Source organism: Gopherus flavomarginatus, chromosome 1 (genome assembly GCF_025201925.1).
Source record: "Gopherus flavomarginatus isolate rGopFla2 chromosome 1, rGopFla2.mat.asm, whole genome shotgun sequence".
Taxonomy (NCBI): domain Eukaryota; kingdom Metazoa; phylum Chordata; order Testudines; family Testudinidae; genus Gopherus; species Gopherus flavomarginatus.
Genome location: NC_066617.1, coordinates 156,698,887 through 156,713,973, shown reverse-complemented (window position 1 = coordinate 156,713,973; position 15,087 = coordinate 156,698,887). Strand labels below are relative to the sequence as shown.

Sequence of the window (15,087 nt, the reverse complement as noted above, 5' to 3'; positions counted from 1 at the left end):
CACGCAGCTTTAACAACTGTTCCTTCCTTCCTTCCTCCAGGAAGTTTCTCTGTCTCTATTTTTAAGCAGGTAATTAAATGATCTCTCTCCTCCACCTTCCTCATCTTTGGTGCCTTAATTTTATAAAATTAATAGATAAATATTAGATAAAATTAACAGATAAATTCCCTTCCATTTAGTGACAGGCATGTTTCAGTCCGTGAAAGAAAGTTAGTTCTCAGATAAAATGCAAGAAACATAAGTTAAATTTGTGCCTGACACAAATGTTTGTTTGCTGTTAGTTCCCGCCTCTTCCTTGTCTCTTTTGGATGCTAGTCAGATGTTGTAGACTCTGCCCTTTCATTCTTATATCTAAAGACTTGCTTGACCTTTCAGACTACAATTGTTTTCCCTTTCTGTATCCTTGTAGCGCCTCCTGAGGTGCAACAAAGCTGGCTCCATCATGCGGGCAGGAAGAGACCGAGTAGTTACTCTCGCCACTGACCGGACAGGCAGGATCCTAGCTTGCCATGTAAGTAATATGCTTTGGGGCCTTTTGCTAGGGGACTGCAGAGAAGGCTCTACTGTGTGTCTCAGGGACTCTCCACTGCAGCAGCTTCTTAGGCAACTTGCTGCAAGTATTAACTCTGTGCATTTGTCTCCAGGGAACAGACTCTGTTCTGGAAGTGTTTTGTGTCCTCACCGAGGAAGAAATCTGCAAGAAAATGGAAAAGAAAATGAGAAAAGCAAAGAAAAAAGCCAAGTAAGCTCTGTTTTTGTAAGTTGATGATGTCCACGTGCTGAGAATTGACAAAAGGCCCATCCAGGGAGAGAGTGCAATGAATGAATCATGAACCATGTGCAGTTAGTCTCCTGTTAACATGTTTGTCAGTTCCTGGCTTGTTGGTGCTGGTGTGAGCCAGATTGTTCTCTGCTCCCAATAATTGTGAGAAAATCACCTTCCATGTGATTCTCTTGCAAGAAGTGAATGGGATGAGGGAATGGATAAAACTCTCCTGGTAAAGCCCACTTGTACATCACCATCTATTACTCAGGAGAGCTGAACAAAGTAAATACACTTCCCAATGTAAAAGCTGGTGGTGCTAGCCTGAGTAACCAGAGTCACTTTGACATCTACAGATTGTGAGCCTTGGGGTGGTATGTGCCAGGTTCAGATTGGGGCAAATTGTCTTTTAGCGGACAGCCTTTTATTATAAGTCTATTTTATGCTTCTCCAGTGTCCATCGTTCATACATCCCCTAGTGTTTAACTGGTGCCTCACAATAGCCCTGGGAGGTAGGTGAATGTTAGCTCACTTCATGGGAAATCTGAGGCACACCAAGGATACATCTGTTTTTATTTTAGTAGTGCCTAAGGGCCAGAATTAGGAGTCAGGACCCCATTTTTCTGAACTATACAGAAACCGAACAAAATGATGATCCATGCCCCTGAGAGCTTTCAGCCTGTTGGCTTGTCTACACTTGAATGTTAATTTGGATTAAGGTAGGGTGTGAATTTATAGCACAGAAGCCATTCTGGAATAACTCCATGGGTGGACAGGCCCTAAGTGCACAGGTGGGGAGGGATGCAATTAAGTTGGTGTCTTGAACAAATTTCAACAGTGATATCTACTTCCTGCCTCCCTAAATTACCCTTGTGGTTTCAGTTTGATAGAGTATACTCTTGCACTTCCTGTCCTAAGCCTGTGGCTTGTTGCTGGGCTCCAATAAACAATTTCACTTTACTGGAGTAGGTGGCTTCTCCTCACTGAATAGTTCTCATAGCAGGGTGTGGTTTGATAGGCATATTAATAAGACAGTCTAGGATCATTATTCTCTAACTTTGCAACAAGAGTCCTGGGATCTCTTAAGTTCTTCAAGACTGCCAGCAGCATTCCTGGCCCTCAAGGTCTACACTGAAGAGCGTTGTACCTCCATTAGAACGGCACCTCTGTGTCATTGCTGGATAAGGGTCCAGCTAGTTTCATTCGTAGAGGAGTTGCAGTGTGTTAATTTTTGGGGGTTGGGGGGTGAATGTGTCTGTACATTTCTGTCCCGTGTTAGCCTATGACTGGACTGGCAGTGCCCAGTACACTGATTCCCAGTGGTTGTCTGACTTTTTTCTAGACTGAAGTCTGAGGAGGAGGAGCCTGAAGGAAGCGTTGAGATGAGTCTGCAAGAAGAGATTCAGCGAGTCACTAGCATCAAAGCTTCTGCTAAAATCAAGTGAGTGCAAAGCCCTGTTCTGGGGTCATTGATGCAGCTCACGTACCCACTGAGGGAGCCGTGACCTGGGGAGAGTTTGTATTGTACAAAGGTGGCTCATCTCCAAAGATGAGAAGCTGAGAGGCCATAGAACTTAGAGCTGGGGAAAGGCCTGCAGGATCCCAGCTAGTCAACCTCCACCCCATATCCCTACAGTGTCTTCACACCCCTTCCATTAAGATTGTTCCCTGCAAGGGATTCTCTAGGGCAGTGATTCTCAAACTTTTGTACTGGTGACCCCTTTCACATAGCAAGCCTCTGAGTGCGATTTCTTTCTCTCCCTCTCCCCCACCCCCATTAAAAACACTTTTTAATATATTTAACACCATTATAAATGCTGGAGGCAAAGCGACGTTTGGGGTGGAGGGTGACAGCTCGTGACCCCCCATATAATAACCTCTCGACCTCCTGAGGGGTCCCAACCCCCAGTTTGAGAACTCCTGCTGGAGGGGCTTGCCTCATCTAGTTTTAAATGACAGGTCCAATGGGGCTTCTACTGTTGCCTTTGTTAGACTATTCCACTGCAGACTGCCTCCCCTATCAAGAAGTTGTTCTTGGTGTTTTCCTCTAGTTTATTTCATCTTGTTTCTCCTAGTTATGACCCTGACTTCTCTGTCCATTTAAACAGGTCGTTTGACTTGATTCTGTGTCCGAAAGGGGAGCTGAAGGCCACCTTACTGCTCCAGAACAACACCATCGAGTCCTACATCCTGAAACCATCAGCACAGGTCCCCCAAGTTGTCCGTGCATCCAAGATAACCATTGGAGGTCACCGCAGTGATGTCAGGACACTGGCTTTTAGCTCCGACAACATTGCTGTCCTCTCGGCTGCTGCTGAATCTGTTAAGATCTGGAACAGGTGTGTGTTCTGATTCTGTAAATTCCTCTTAGTCTGCCTCAAAGGTTGGGGCTGTTCAGGTTAGAGGGGAGAATGGGAAATGGAGAGGGGAATGATCCCAGGGAATACAAAGTGATGAATGGAATAGAGAAGGTAGATGAGGCACTCTGTTTACTCTTTCTCATTATACAAGGACAAGGGGATGCTTCTTTCGTGAAACTGAAAGACAAAATTAAAAATGCATTACTAACCCAGGGAATTCATTACCACTAGATATCATTGAGGCTAAGAGTTTAATGGGGTATATAAAAGGACAGCTCTCTGGATATTGAGGACATCCACAGTCATGGAATCAAAGAAATGTAGGGCTAGAAGTCACCTCAAGAGGTCATCAAGTCCAGCCTCTTGCATTGAGTCAGGACCAAGTAAACCTAGACCATCTCTGACAAGTGTTTGTCCAGCCTGTTCTCGAAAACCTCCAGTGATGAGGATTCCACAATCTCCCTTGCAAGCTTGTTCCACAACCTACTAACCTTTATCGTTAGAAAGTTGTTATTTTTTAATATTTAACCTAAATCTCCCTTGCTGCAGATTAAGCCCATTACCTCTTGTCCTACCTTCAGTGGATATGGAGAGCAATTGGTCACCATCTTTAATTTATAACAGCCCTTGACATATCTGAAGACTGTTATCAGTTCCTCCTTTAGTCGTCTTTTCTCACGACAAAACATGCTGCTTTTTCTAACCTTTTCTCATAGCTCAGGTCTAAACCTTTTATTACTTTCATTTCTCTCTTCTGGACTCTTTCCAGTTTATCCACATCTTTCCTGAAGTGTGATGCCCAGAACTAGACAGAGTACCCCAGCTGAGGCCTCAGCTGAGGTCGAGTAGAGGGGACAGTTAGCTCTCGAATCTTACATACAACACTCCTGTTAATACATCCCAGAATGACATTAGCCTTTTTCGCATCTGCATCACATTGTTGGCTCATATTTAATTTGTGAACCACTATAACTCTCAGATCCTTTTCAACCATACTGCCACCTCGCCAGTTATTCCCCCTTTTGATTTTTCCTTCCTAAGTGTAGTATTTTGTACTTAATTGAATTCCATCTTGTTGATTTAAGACCAATTCTCTAATTTGTTAACGTTGTTTTGAATTCTAACCTGTCCTCCAAAATGCTTGCAACCCCTCCCAGTTTGGTGTCATCTGCAAATTTTATAGGCATTCACTCTACTCCATTATCCAAGTCATTAATGAAAATATTGAATAGGACTGACCCCTGTGGGACTCCACTAGATACTCTCTGTCTCAAAGCCAACCACTGGTAACTACTCTGAGTACAGTCTTTCAATATTTTTCTTAGCATATGCACAACATGCATCATGTGGCACATGACCAGGATCCATCACTGAATTTGGTCTGTTGGTTGGATCATTAGCTTCCCTCGCCCGATCAGTTTTGCACCCACCTTATGCTAATTTCATCTAGATCACATGTCACTACTCTGCTTGTGAGAATGTCATGTGGGACTGTATCAAAGGCATTACTAAAATCCAGTTTTGTTATGTCTATAGCTTCCCCCTATCCACTAGGCCAGTAACCCTGTCAGGGAAGGAAATTAGGGTGGTTTGGAATGATTTATTCTTGATAAATCCATGCTGGCTATTCTTTATAACCCTATTATTCTGTAAGTGCTTACAAGTTTGATTGTTTAATAATTCATTCATAGAATCATAGAATATCAGAGTTGGAAGGGACCTCAGGAGGTCATCTAGTCCAACCCCCTGCTCAAAGCAGGACCAATTCCCAACTAAATCATCCCAGCCAGGCCTTTGTCAAGCCTGACCTTTAAACCTTTGAGGAAGGTTCTGATATCTTTCCAGCTCTTGAACTTAGGCTGACTGGTCTATAATTCCCTGGATCCCCTTTTAAATATAAGTACTATATTGGCCCTTCTCCGGTACTCAGCGACCACATCCGTCTGTCCTCCATGAATTCTCAGAGATAACTGCTAACAGTTCTGAGATTGGTTCAGCTAGTTCCTTAAGTATCCTATGCTGAATTTCATCTGGCACTGTTGACTTGAATACATCTTACTTATCTAAAACAGCATGCTGGACTAGATGGACCATTGGTCTAATCCATATGGCCATTCTTATGTTCTAAATATTTTTAATGTATTCTTTTCCTATTTTGGTCTGCGTTCCTTTCCTCTTGTTGTTAATATTTATTGTGTTGAAAATCTGGTCACCATTAATCTTTTTAGTGACGTGTGAAGCAAAATAGGCATTAAACACCTCAGTCTTTTTAATGCCATCAGTTATTAGTTCTCCTGCCCTGCTAAGTAGGGGACCTAAACTTTATTTCATCTTTCTCTTGTTCCTAATGTAGTTAAGGAACCTCCTCTTATTGCCTTTTATGTCCCTTGCTTGGTGTAACTCATTTTGTTCCTTAGACTTTCTGATTTTGTCCCTGCATGCTTGTGCCATTCATTTTGTACTACTCCTTGTCAATTCATCCAGGTTTCCACATTTTGTGGGATTCCTTTTTTATATTTAGGTCATTGGTGGAGCCCTGTTGGCCTCTTACTATTCTTCCTATCTATCCTTTGCATTGGGAGAGTTTGCAGTTGTGCCTTTAATATTGTTTCCTTGAGAAACTGCTATCTTCCGAACTCTGTTATCATTTAGATTTTCTTCCCATGGCATCCTACCTACCTGTTCTCTGAGGCTGTTCAAGTCCGCTTTGTCTTTATTCTGCTGCTCTCACTTATTCCTTGCCTTGGAATGATATAACCTATATTTCACTATCATTTTCACTGAAACTGGCTTCCGTCTTCAGATTCGCAATCAGTTCCTCGCTGTTGGTCAGAATCAAGTCTAAAATGGTTGCCCTTCTGGTTATTACTTCCGTTTTCTGAAACAAAAAGTTGCCCCCTATACATTCCATGCACAGTTTGGAGATTTTGTGTTTTGTCATATTACTTCTCTAACAGATGTCTGGGTAGTTAAAATCCCTCATTACTACCAGATCTCGTGTTTTGGATATTTCTGTTTGTTCTAGATATACCTCATCCACTTCTTCCAGATTTGATCGTCTAAAGTAGAGCCCTTTGTCACCCTTACTTGTTATCCCCATTTATTTTTACCCAGAAACTGCCTCTCACCTCCTTCTGGACCTCAGAACATGTGTATATATTCTTGATGTATAATTAACATCTTCTTCCCTTTTTTCCCCCCGTCTGTCCTTCCTGAACATGCTGTACCCTTCTATACCAGTATTGCAGTGATCAGATTTATCCCACCAAGTCGCTGTGATGCTATTAAGTCATAATTTAGGTAATGTATTAATACTTGCAGTTCTTTCTGTTTATTCCCAATACTCCTTGCATTTGTGTAAGGACATCTAAGATGTTGAGCTGATTCCCTCGCTGATTTCCCTCTTGTTGCTCCTGTGACTATATTGTAATTTTTTATGTTTCCCCCTGCAACATCTAGCCCTCTTAAGGTTGCCCTTCTTTATGCTCACCTGTGGGCAGTTGTCACCTGCCCCCTTTGAACCTAGTTTAAAGGCTTCCTTACTATGTTGGTGAGTCAGCGTGCGGAGATGCTCTTCCCTTCTTGGGTCAGATGCACCGCATCTCTTCCCAGCAGTCCTTCTCCCCAGAACAGCATCCAATGGCAAAAGAAGCCGAAGCCCTCCCCTCAACACCACCTACATAGCCATGCATTCATCTCCAGACTGTGCATGTCCAGGCCTGGGCCTTTACCCTCAACTAGGAGGAAGTACAAGAACAACGCCTGGGACCCCATCTCCTTCACCCTTGCTCCCAAAGCCCTGTAATCACAACTGATCTGCCCAGGGACTTACCTGGCAGTATCATTAGGGCCCAGATGGATGAGCAGCATGGGGTAGTGGTCAGAGGGACGGATGAACCTCAGGAGTCTTTCTGTTGCATTTCTGATGTGGGCTTGATCAGTCTCCTTCCTGCAGAATAGCCAGTTCTCTTTCCTCCTCTGGTGTGCTGTATTTATCTGAGGTTGGCTAGCATCCTCCATCCTGAATGTCTCCATGTGCGTCCTGTTTATGAAGTCCTTGCCACCTCCTGCAGCTCTTTTACCAGCGTCCTGAGGGACTCCACCAACAGACACTTCTCATACCAGGTGGTTCTCCCTGTCTGGCTTTCTTTGGTGGGGATATGTAGGCTGCATTCCCAGCAAGTCGACACCAGAACTTGTGTGGAAGTCTCCAGGGTCAGGATGCCTGTCTCATGGAGTGTTCCAAGAGGTGCAGGCAGAGGAAGAGCTAGCAGTGGTGTTGCTCATGTGCCATTTTCCTCTCATTGCAGCTCTTTCTTGTAGAGTACCTGCCAGTTGTGGGGTGAAAGAAATCGTACATGCTGATTCTTTTTCCATGTGGGATTCTAATCCTGTGTTTTCTGACAAACCAACCACTAACTGTGTGGGGCTAGGGAGAAACTTCACCCATGGACATAGCTTTGGGTTTTCTTGTATCTTCTCTGAAGCATCTGATGCCAACCGCTGTTGGAGATAGGACATTGGACTACCTGGGTCACTGTTCTGACCCACGATGCTATCGCAGAGCTCCCTCACTGTTACTGAGTCCTCAAACGCTACTCCCCTGGGACATTGCTATCCTCTGAGAACTCCTCCCGTCTTGCTCCCTCCTCCTCCCTGAGCCAGCTGTTTTCAGTTATTTTGTGAGTGAGAGGTAGCAGCCTCCCTGTTCTCTCTCTGATGTAGGGAGGAGGTTTGGGGATCCCGTAGATTTTCTGTTTGGATCTAGCATCTTAGAGGTTTCTGAGTGGGCAGTTAACTTTCCTGTGGGCTAAACTGTGCACTGATGCTTTGATTCTAGGTGGTACTTGCCCTACCCCAGCCAATGCAATCTCTCACAAGCCTGCTGGGCTCAGCATGTGGCCTGCCAGGCTCATAATACCCCACAGTGTGATAGTCCTTGCTGGCTGAAGTAGTCCGTTGCTGCCATGAGCTCCTCTCCTTCCCTCTTGACAAGAATGAACCAGGGGCTGACTGTGTGCCCAGTTGGCTTTCGGGGAAACCTTTTCAGTGTAGTGCTGAGGTAGTAGCATTCGAACTGGAGGGCCAGGCTCTGAGATGGATTTGTCCCCCTGAATGGTGCTGTAATCTCTGGCCTCCTGTACAGTGCATGAGAGAGAGGCAGTTGCTGTGAAAGGCCTTTTAGCAACACAGCTCATTTAAAGGGGCAAGGTCTATACACAATGATGGAATCTCACATGCTGCTTATGCCCACAGGTCGACCCTGCAGTGTATCCGGACCATGGCGTGCGAGTATGCGCTCTGCTCACTCTTTGTCCCGGGAGATCGGCAGGTCATCATAGGAACTAAGGTAACCGGTGGTTTTCAAACTGTGGGTTGCGACCCAGCACTGGGTCACGGTGGCTCTGGTTAGCACCGCCGACCAGGTGGTGCTCCCCGGCTAAGGCAGGCTAGTCCCTGTCTGTTCTGACACTGCACTGCGCCCTGGAAGCAGCCAGCAGCAGGTCCAGCTCCTACGTGGGGGGGCCACAGGGCTTCGCACACTGCCCCCGCCCCAAGCACCAGCTCTGCACTCCCATTGGCAACTTCCCAGAAGGAAGCTTGCTGTACCACCCCCGCTGCATCATTGACCGGGAGCTGCCTGAGGTAAGACCGCGCCCCAGCCCTGAGCCCCTCCCAAACCTGGAGCCCCTTCCTGCACCCCAAGCCCCTCCCTGGCTTCACCCCAGAGCCTGCACCCCCAGCTCAGATCCCTGACCCCTCCCCACACCGCAGCCTCCCTCCCCAGTTCTGACTCCCTTCCACTTCCCAACCCCCCCCAGCCATGAGCCCCCCAAACCCAGAGCCCCTCCCACACCCCAAACCCCTCATTCCCACAGCCCACACCCCAACCCTCTGCCCCAGTCCTGAGCCCCTCCCACACCCCAAACCCCTTGTGACAGGTTGGATCACAGAACCCCCCTTGAGAGCTGCCACCTGATGTGCCCAGACTACTTCTGCCCCTGCTTTCCTGCCCCGTCAGCTTAGGACTTCAGTGCCCTGCCTGGTTTGAACCAGACTCACTAGCCTGCTGCAAACGCAGACCCAGGTCTGAATCATGTCCCCTAACAGCTGTAGGCTTACCTGAAAGCAGCTAACAGAGGTGTTCTTGTCTTTAACACTCAGATGCCCAACTCCCAATGGGATCTAAACCCAAATAAATCCGTTTTACCCTGTATAAAGCTTATGCAGGGTAAACTCATAAATTGTTCGCCCTCTGGAACAGTGATAGAGAGATGCGCACAGCTGTTTGCCTACCCAGGTATTAACACAGACTCTGAATTAATTAATAAGTAAAAAGTGATTTTATTAAATACAGAAAGTAGGATTTAAGTGATTCCAAGTAGTAACAGACAGAACAAAGTAAGTCACCAAGCAAAATAAAATAAAACACCAAATCTATGTCTGTCTAATCAAACTGAATATAGATAATCTCACCCTTAGAGATGCTTCAGTAAGTTTTTTCCTCGGACTGGACACAATTCTTTCCCCTGATACAGCTCTTGTTCCAGCTCAGGTAGTAGCCAGGGGATTCTTCATGATGGCTCTCCCCTTTGTTCTGTTCCACCCATTTATCTATCTTTTGCATAAGGTGGGAATCCTTTGTTCCTCTTGGTTCTCACCCCCTACTTATCAATGGAAAAGCAGTAGATTAAAGATGGATTCCAGTTCAGGTGACATGATTACATGTCATTCTAAGACCCCAAGCCTTCATTCCTCCCAGCCTGACTCACAGGAAGGCCTGCGTGCAAACAGAGCCATCCACAGTCAATTGTCCTGGCTGATGGGAGCCATGAAGATTCCAAACAACCATTAATGGCCCACACTTTGCATAATCACAGTAGGCCCTCAGAGTTATATTTTATATTCCTAGTTTCAGATACAAGAGTGATACATTTATACAACTAGGATGACCACACTCAATAGATTATAAGCTTTGTAATGATACCTTACAAGAGACCTTTTGCATGAGGCTTATTCCAGTTACATTATATTCACTCATTAGCATATTTTTATAAAATGATATAGAGCGCAACGTCACACCCTCATCCTTAGCTCTGGGTCGTGGGCATCAACAATTTTCTTCAACTTTGTCACCAGAAAAAAAGTTTGAAAACCACTGGGCTAGGGAACCTTCCTAAAAACTTCCACCATTGCTAGTGCTGGTTTAGCTCCACTTATGTTAGCAGTGCTGGCAGCTTTAATGAAATGGGCTGTCCCTGGTGATCTTCCACTGCCCTGTAGCCCTCTTCAGAGCATGTCTGATTGGCTTAGTGCTGAAAGTGCCTGTGGCAGCTGGTGCCCTTTCTGCCCTAGGTGTAGCTTGTGGGGGTTGAGCTGGCCGGTGTTAGCAATGGTGGGATGTTTTTGAAAATGTGATTGGCTGTGTCTAGTGGCCGTCGAATGCTTTGAGGGCCAGAGACAGGGGTGCAGCAGGTCAGGAGTGAGGTGTATCAGTGGAGATGCATGTAGAGATTCCAGGCCAGGGACAGCTGGGGATGCTGCAGGCCAGAAATGTGTCCTCTGTGCTGAGTCCCTGGACAGAGCTGGTGCATTCCTCCTGGCTGCCAGTAGGATTCTGGCTTGACACCAAGATGCTCCTCTCACACTTGGTTTGGTCTGAGAACTCCCATGTTCCACCTCCCTGTTATGTCTCTTCAACTTAGCTGGGCTCCGCTGCTGCTGGCTGTCTTGTTCCCTACTGGGATCCTTGCTCCTTTAATCACAAATCCTTCTGTCTCTGGGACTCTGTGCTTCAAGTTATCACACCTTGTTTGCAACTCAGGCCTGCGGACTGGGCTTTTGACCTGTTCAATCTGTCTTGGCATGTACTGGAGACAGAGTAGAGTTGCTAACTTGCTCTTTGGTAATTTGTGTCCCCAGACAGGGAAGCTGCAGCTGTATGATTTGGCCTCTGGGAGTCTGCTGGAGACACTTGCAGCGCACGATGGGGCCCTGTGGTCCATCTCCCTTTCACCAGACCAGGTAACTTTCTTTTAGTGGTAGGTCTGTGCTGCTCTCAGGAAGCCTGTGTCTAAGGGGTGGCTTTGACGATGCAGAAGTTGGCATTTTAGGGGTTTGATGTGGGAGGTGTTTATCACCTTTGCACTTTTGTTTGGCATTATAAAATATGCTGCTGTTCAGTTCTGCACACCTGAACCTGTCTTGGTAATACACCAGCAGCCCTCTGCTGTTACAGCGTGGGATGTCATTTTCTGTGTTACCAAAACAGTGACAGCTCATTGCCTTTCTGGAACACTTCTCATCTGCAGAGCACTAGGAAAACTTTATAACTGATTCCAGTAGTGTAAATATGCCCGCTGGAAATGCGATTCTACAAGCAGACCATTTCTGTGTGGTTGATACGGTGTTCTAAGTGCAATGATACGGTCACGTGGGTTTTCATCCTACACAGCGAGCATACACACACATCTGCTATCTACAGCAGATCAGTCAAGTTGACCCTTGTTGCTCCAGAAGGTTGTCAATATACCAGACAACCTGCTGGTACAGGCTACATCTTGATTTATCCTGCCCACTCCACCATCTTAAGTTCATTCCTCCTGAAAAAATCCCGTCTGACAAAGCCTTTTAAATCCAAATGTGTTTGTGTCTTCTGCACAGTAAATAAAAGTTCTCTGTTCCCACTGAACCAATGGTCAGTGTAACCTGCTCTTAACCTTCATGCCATAGGAACTTAAGATCTAGGCTGGGTCTTAAGGTCTTATGAACTTAAGTTCTTGTCTGGAACTTAAGAGCTAAAGGCTCCTCAAGTATATGGACTTTGCTTTGGGTGTATTATTCTTCCTGATTGCAGTGAAAGTGCTCTTGCTTGCTTTAATTTTTAACTTCTTTCTCCTTCAGCGTGGCTTTGTAACAGGAGGTGCTGATAAATGTGTCAAGTTTTGGGATTTTGAGCTGGTGAAGGATGAGAATGGCACACAAAAGAGGTGAGAAAAAAGCCTCTCTGGAGGCTGCATTCCTTCTCCCTGCTTGATGGTTTGGCCTTAGTTTTGTTCCTGGATGCCTTTGGTAACACATGCTCTGTGTGTGTGTGCGCGTGTTTGTGTGACAGAGACAGAACAAAGGTCTGAGCCCACATGCTGCTGGCAGTTAATGGAGCTGAATGCAGGATTCTCACCACAGCTCTAGTGCCTTCCAGCTAGAATTGAGCAACGTTTGTTGACTAAACTGAAATGTTTGGTGGAAACAAGTATCTGTTCTGACAAACTTCTTCATTGGGAAGGTTTGTCTGGTCCAGGATGGTACCGAGTGAGACAGTATCTGAGTGATTCACTCTGCAGCCTAGTGTTTAGAGCACTCTCACCTGGCATGTGGGAGACCCAGGTTTTTATTACCTAACCGCCAGGTTATAAAGGGAGTCACTCAAAGTCCCTGCTCCAAATCAGGCAGCGCAAGATCTGATCCTGGGTTTCCCCACTTCCTAGGTGAGTGCCCTTACCAGGCAATCAGGTGTTCTGATGAGGGGTCTCTCATTTGTTCAGGAGAAATTTTGCACATTCTTTTTTCATTCTGCGTCGGAGTGAAACCAAGATTTTGAAAGACCCAAACTTTTCGTGAAGCAGAATTGTTGTTTTCCGGCCAGCCCTGCTTCCATTGCCTTTGCAGCCTTGTGTTGCTGAGGATTTGTGGATTTGCTGAGTCTTACTCACGATCTTTCGTGGGATTCCCCAGCCCTCCTCCACATTTTAATTGCTTCATTTCATTGCGTCTTACTCTCTTAATTTCCCAAACTGAGATAGAGTGGCCTTGTACTGCTTGCTGCATTCTGTGAATCTATTCCCTGCCATGCTGAATTCAGGTCACTTTTGGGTCACTGATTTCAAGCTTCCCTCTAACTTCTTCTCAGTCAGATTCTCCCTATAGGTGAGTGGTAGATTGGGCAGTGAAAACCATATGTGCACGGCTCCCGGCTCATTTCAGTCCTGCTTCATTCCAAGAGCCAAGGAAGGTGGCTGTGCATTGGAATAAGCTTGTGAGTTTGTGTTTACACCCTTGGCGCTCTGCGTGTAAGGACAATGATGCTATTTTCCTCTTGGCCATTGCCAGGCTCTCCATGAAGCAGATACGCATCTTGCAGCTGGATGAGGACGTTCTCTGTGTGCGTTACAGCCCCAACCAGAAGCTGCTGGCCGTCTCCTTATTGGATTGCACTGTGAAAATCTTCTACACAGACACGCTCAAGGTGGCCTCTTGCCTGGGCTGGATGGAGGGGTTAGGGTGAGAGTTGGTGAGGGGGGCAATGAGGAGAGGGGGCTGACGGGACAGGTGTAGGTTGGTTGCTGGAGCAGAGCTGCTGGCTTACCTGGTGCAGTCGCTGTTACTACATGGGAATGGTGTCTGAAGCAGTAATGTAAGGCTGGGGAGAGTTGGAGGGGCGTGTGTTAATTAGGTGGTCAGTAATAACAAATGGGGAAGCCTGCTGACTTCTGGGTCTGGTCCCTATTTACTGACCAAAATCCCACCAAACGCTGGCCAGAATTCAATGGGAAATCGTTTAAACAGGGGCGGGAGGGGGGAGAGAAGGAGGCCTTCCCCTGGCTACAGGCGTCCTGCTGCACTGGAGGGCAAGGCCAGTGGTGGTGGTTCCCTCCCCACTCAGTGCAGGAGCCTTGTGGGCCGCCTTCCCATCTTTCCCTTGCTCCTCCTCCCTATGTCTGTGAAGAGATTTGGGGATGGGGCTAGACACCTGTTCGACAGCTCTCCTCCAATTAACACACAAGCACCAAACTCTGAAGCCAATGGCAGAGGGAGAGCCTCCCTGCATGTGAGAGTAGGCCTCCTTCCTGTGAATACTGCCTGCCAGTCAGATGGTCCTTGGGCTAGTCAGTGAAACAGACCAGCATATGATGCTTAGGAGCTGCACATAAAATGCTGACAGATACACAAAGCCAAGCGACAGGCGCTTTCTCTTCTCTAATCTGTCAGTGATCTTGGGTATTGTTCCTAACAGTATCAGCTGCCTGCCATCTTCCCTGTAATCATAGGCCAGCTGCTAACGTTCACTGTAAAGGTGTTTGGAAGCGCAGGCATCTCTGAATGTAGGGGATTCCAGGGCAGAGCAGCAGGCTTTCAAAGTACTGTGCCCAGCATTTCTAACTAGATCCATTTCCTATTTCTTTCCAGTTTTTCCTGTCTCTATATGGACACAAGCTGCCGGTGCTCTGTATGGATATCTCCTATGTGAGTGAAGTGGGGGCTGCTCACAAAAGATCTTCAGGAATTCTGCCAATGCTTGTGGCCTTAAAAACTGACCACAGCCTTGCTTGGGACTAGAGCTAGGCAGGGCCCTCTAGAACGGTGATTCTCAGCTGGACTTAAAAACCACCCAACTACCAACCTGAACTTGATAGGACCCAAACTAACCCTCACCCATTCTACAATCCTTTGCTGGCTGCAAAGGATTGTGGGATTAGGTCATGACAAGAACCCACAAGTGAATTTTGGGTGGGGGAAAGTTTCTGTAGAGTTCACCTCAACATTTCCCAGCCCCCCATTGGCTGCTATGGGATGTAATACAGCTGTACGTCCTGTCCTGGTGGATGGAGACTTGTTTCTTTGGCCCTTGTTCATTAGTCATATACTGTTCAGTTCTAACGGCCAGCTGAGAGGTCACTGTAATCCCTTCTGGGTCTGTCAGCCAGTCAGTCATGCCCTTTCTCTCTGCCTTGCTTGGTGTAGGACGGAGCCTTAATTGCAACTGGCTCTGCTGATAGGAATGTGAAGATCTGGGGCTTGGACTTCGGCGACTGTCACCGATCTCTCTTTGCTCATGATGACAGGTAGGCCCTGGTGTGTGGGGGCTGCAGACTCCTCACCCACAGGAGTGCGATCCATGATCTTTGTCATGACGGCGAAGTTTCTCCAGTGCTCCTGCGGGGGTGGGATGTGGGCCCCTGGCCT

General features: G+C 46.6%; 2 protein-coding genes across 6 annotated transcripts in view; one reads left to right on the top strand and one right to left on the bottom strand.

Annotated features, from left to right (window-relative positions):
• WDR3 (WD repeat domain 3) overlaps window positions 1-15,087 on the top strand; it is a 37,357-nt gene that overhangs the window by 12,326 nt on the left and 9,944 nt on the right. For all 4 annotated transcript variants that reach the window (XM_050921181.1, XM_050921189.1, XM_050921172.1 and 1 more), the window contains 10 exons: window positions 410-511; window positions 645-742; window positions 2,106-2,204; window positions 2,872-3,102; window positions 8,380-8,473; window positions 11,047-11,148; window positions 12,028-12,113; window positions 13,234-13,369; window positions 14,311-14,367; window positions 14,866-14,966. In XM_050921181.1, coding sequence (XP_050777138.1) covers window positions 410-511; window positions 645-742; window positions 2,106-2,204; window positions 2,872-3,102; window positions 8,380-8,473; window positions 11,047-11,148; window positions 12,028-12,113; window positions 13,234-13,369; window positions 14,311-14,367; window positions 14,866-14,966 — 1,106 coding nt within the window. The remainder of the gene's footprint in view (window positions 1-409; window positions 512-644; window positions 743-2,105; window positions 2,205-2,871; window positions 3,103-8,379; window positions 8,474-11,046; window positions 11,149-12,027; window positions 12,114-13,233; window positions 13,370-14,310; window positions 14,368-14,865; window positions 14,967-15,087) is intronic.
• Window positions 9,103-15,087, bottom strand: part of SPAG17 (sperm associated antigen 17) — a 328,728-nt gene continuing 322,743 nt past the window's right edge. The window contains exon 48 of one of the 2 annotated variants that reach the window (XM_050921082.1): window positions 9,103-9,904. The gene's annotated coding sequence lies outside the window, so the exon portion shown is untranslated. The remainder of the gene's footprint in view (window positions 9,905-15,087) is intronic. The other variant, XM_050921091.1, reaches the window with a different exon arrangement.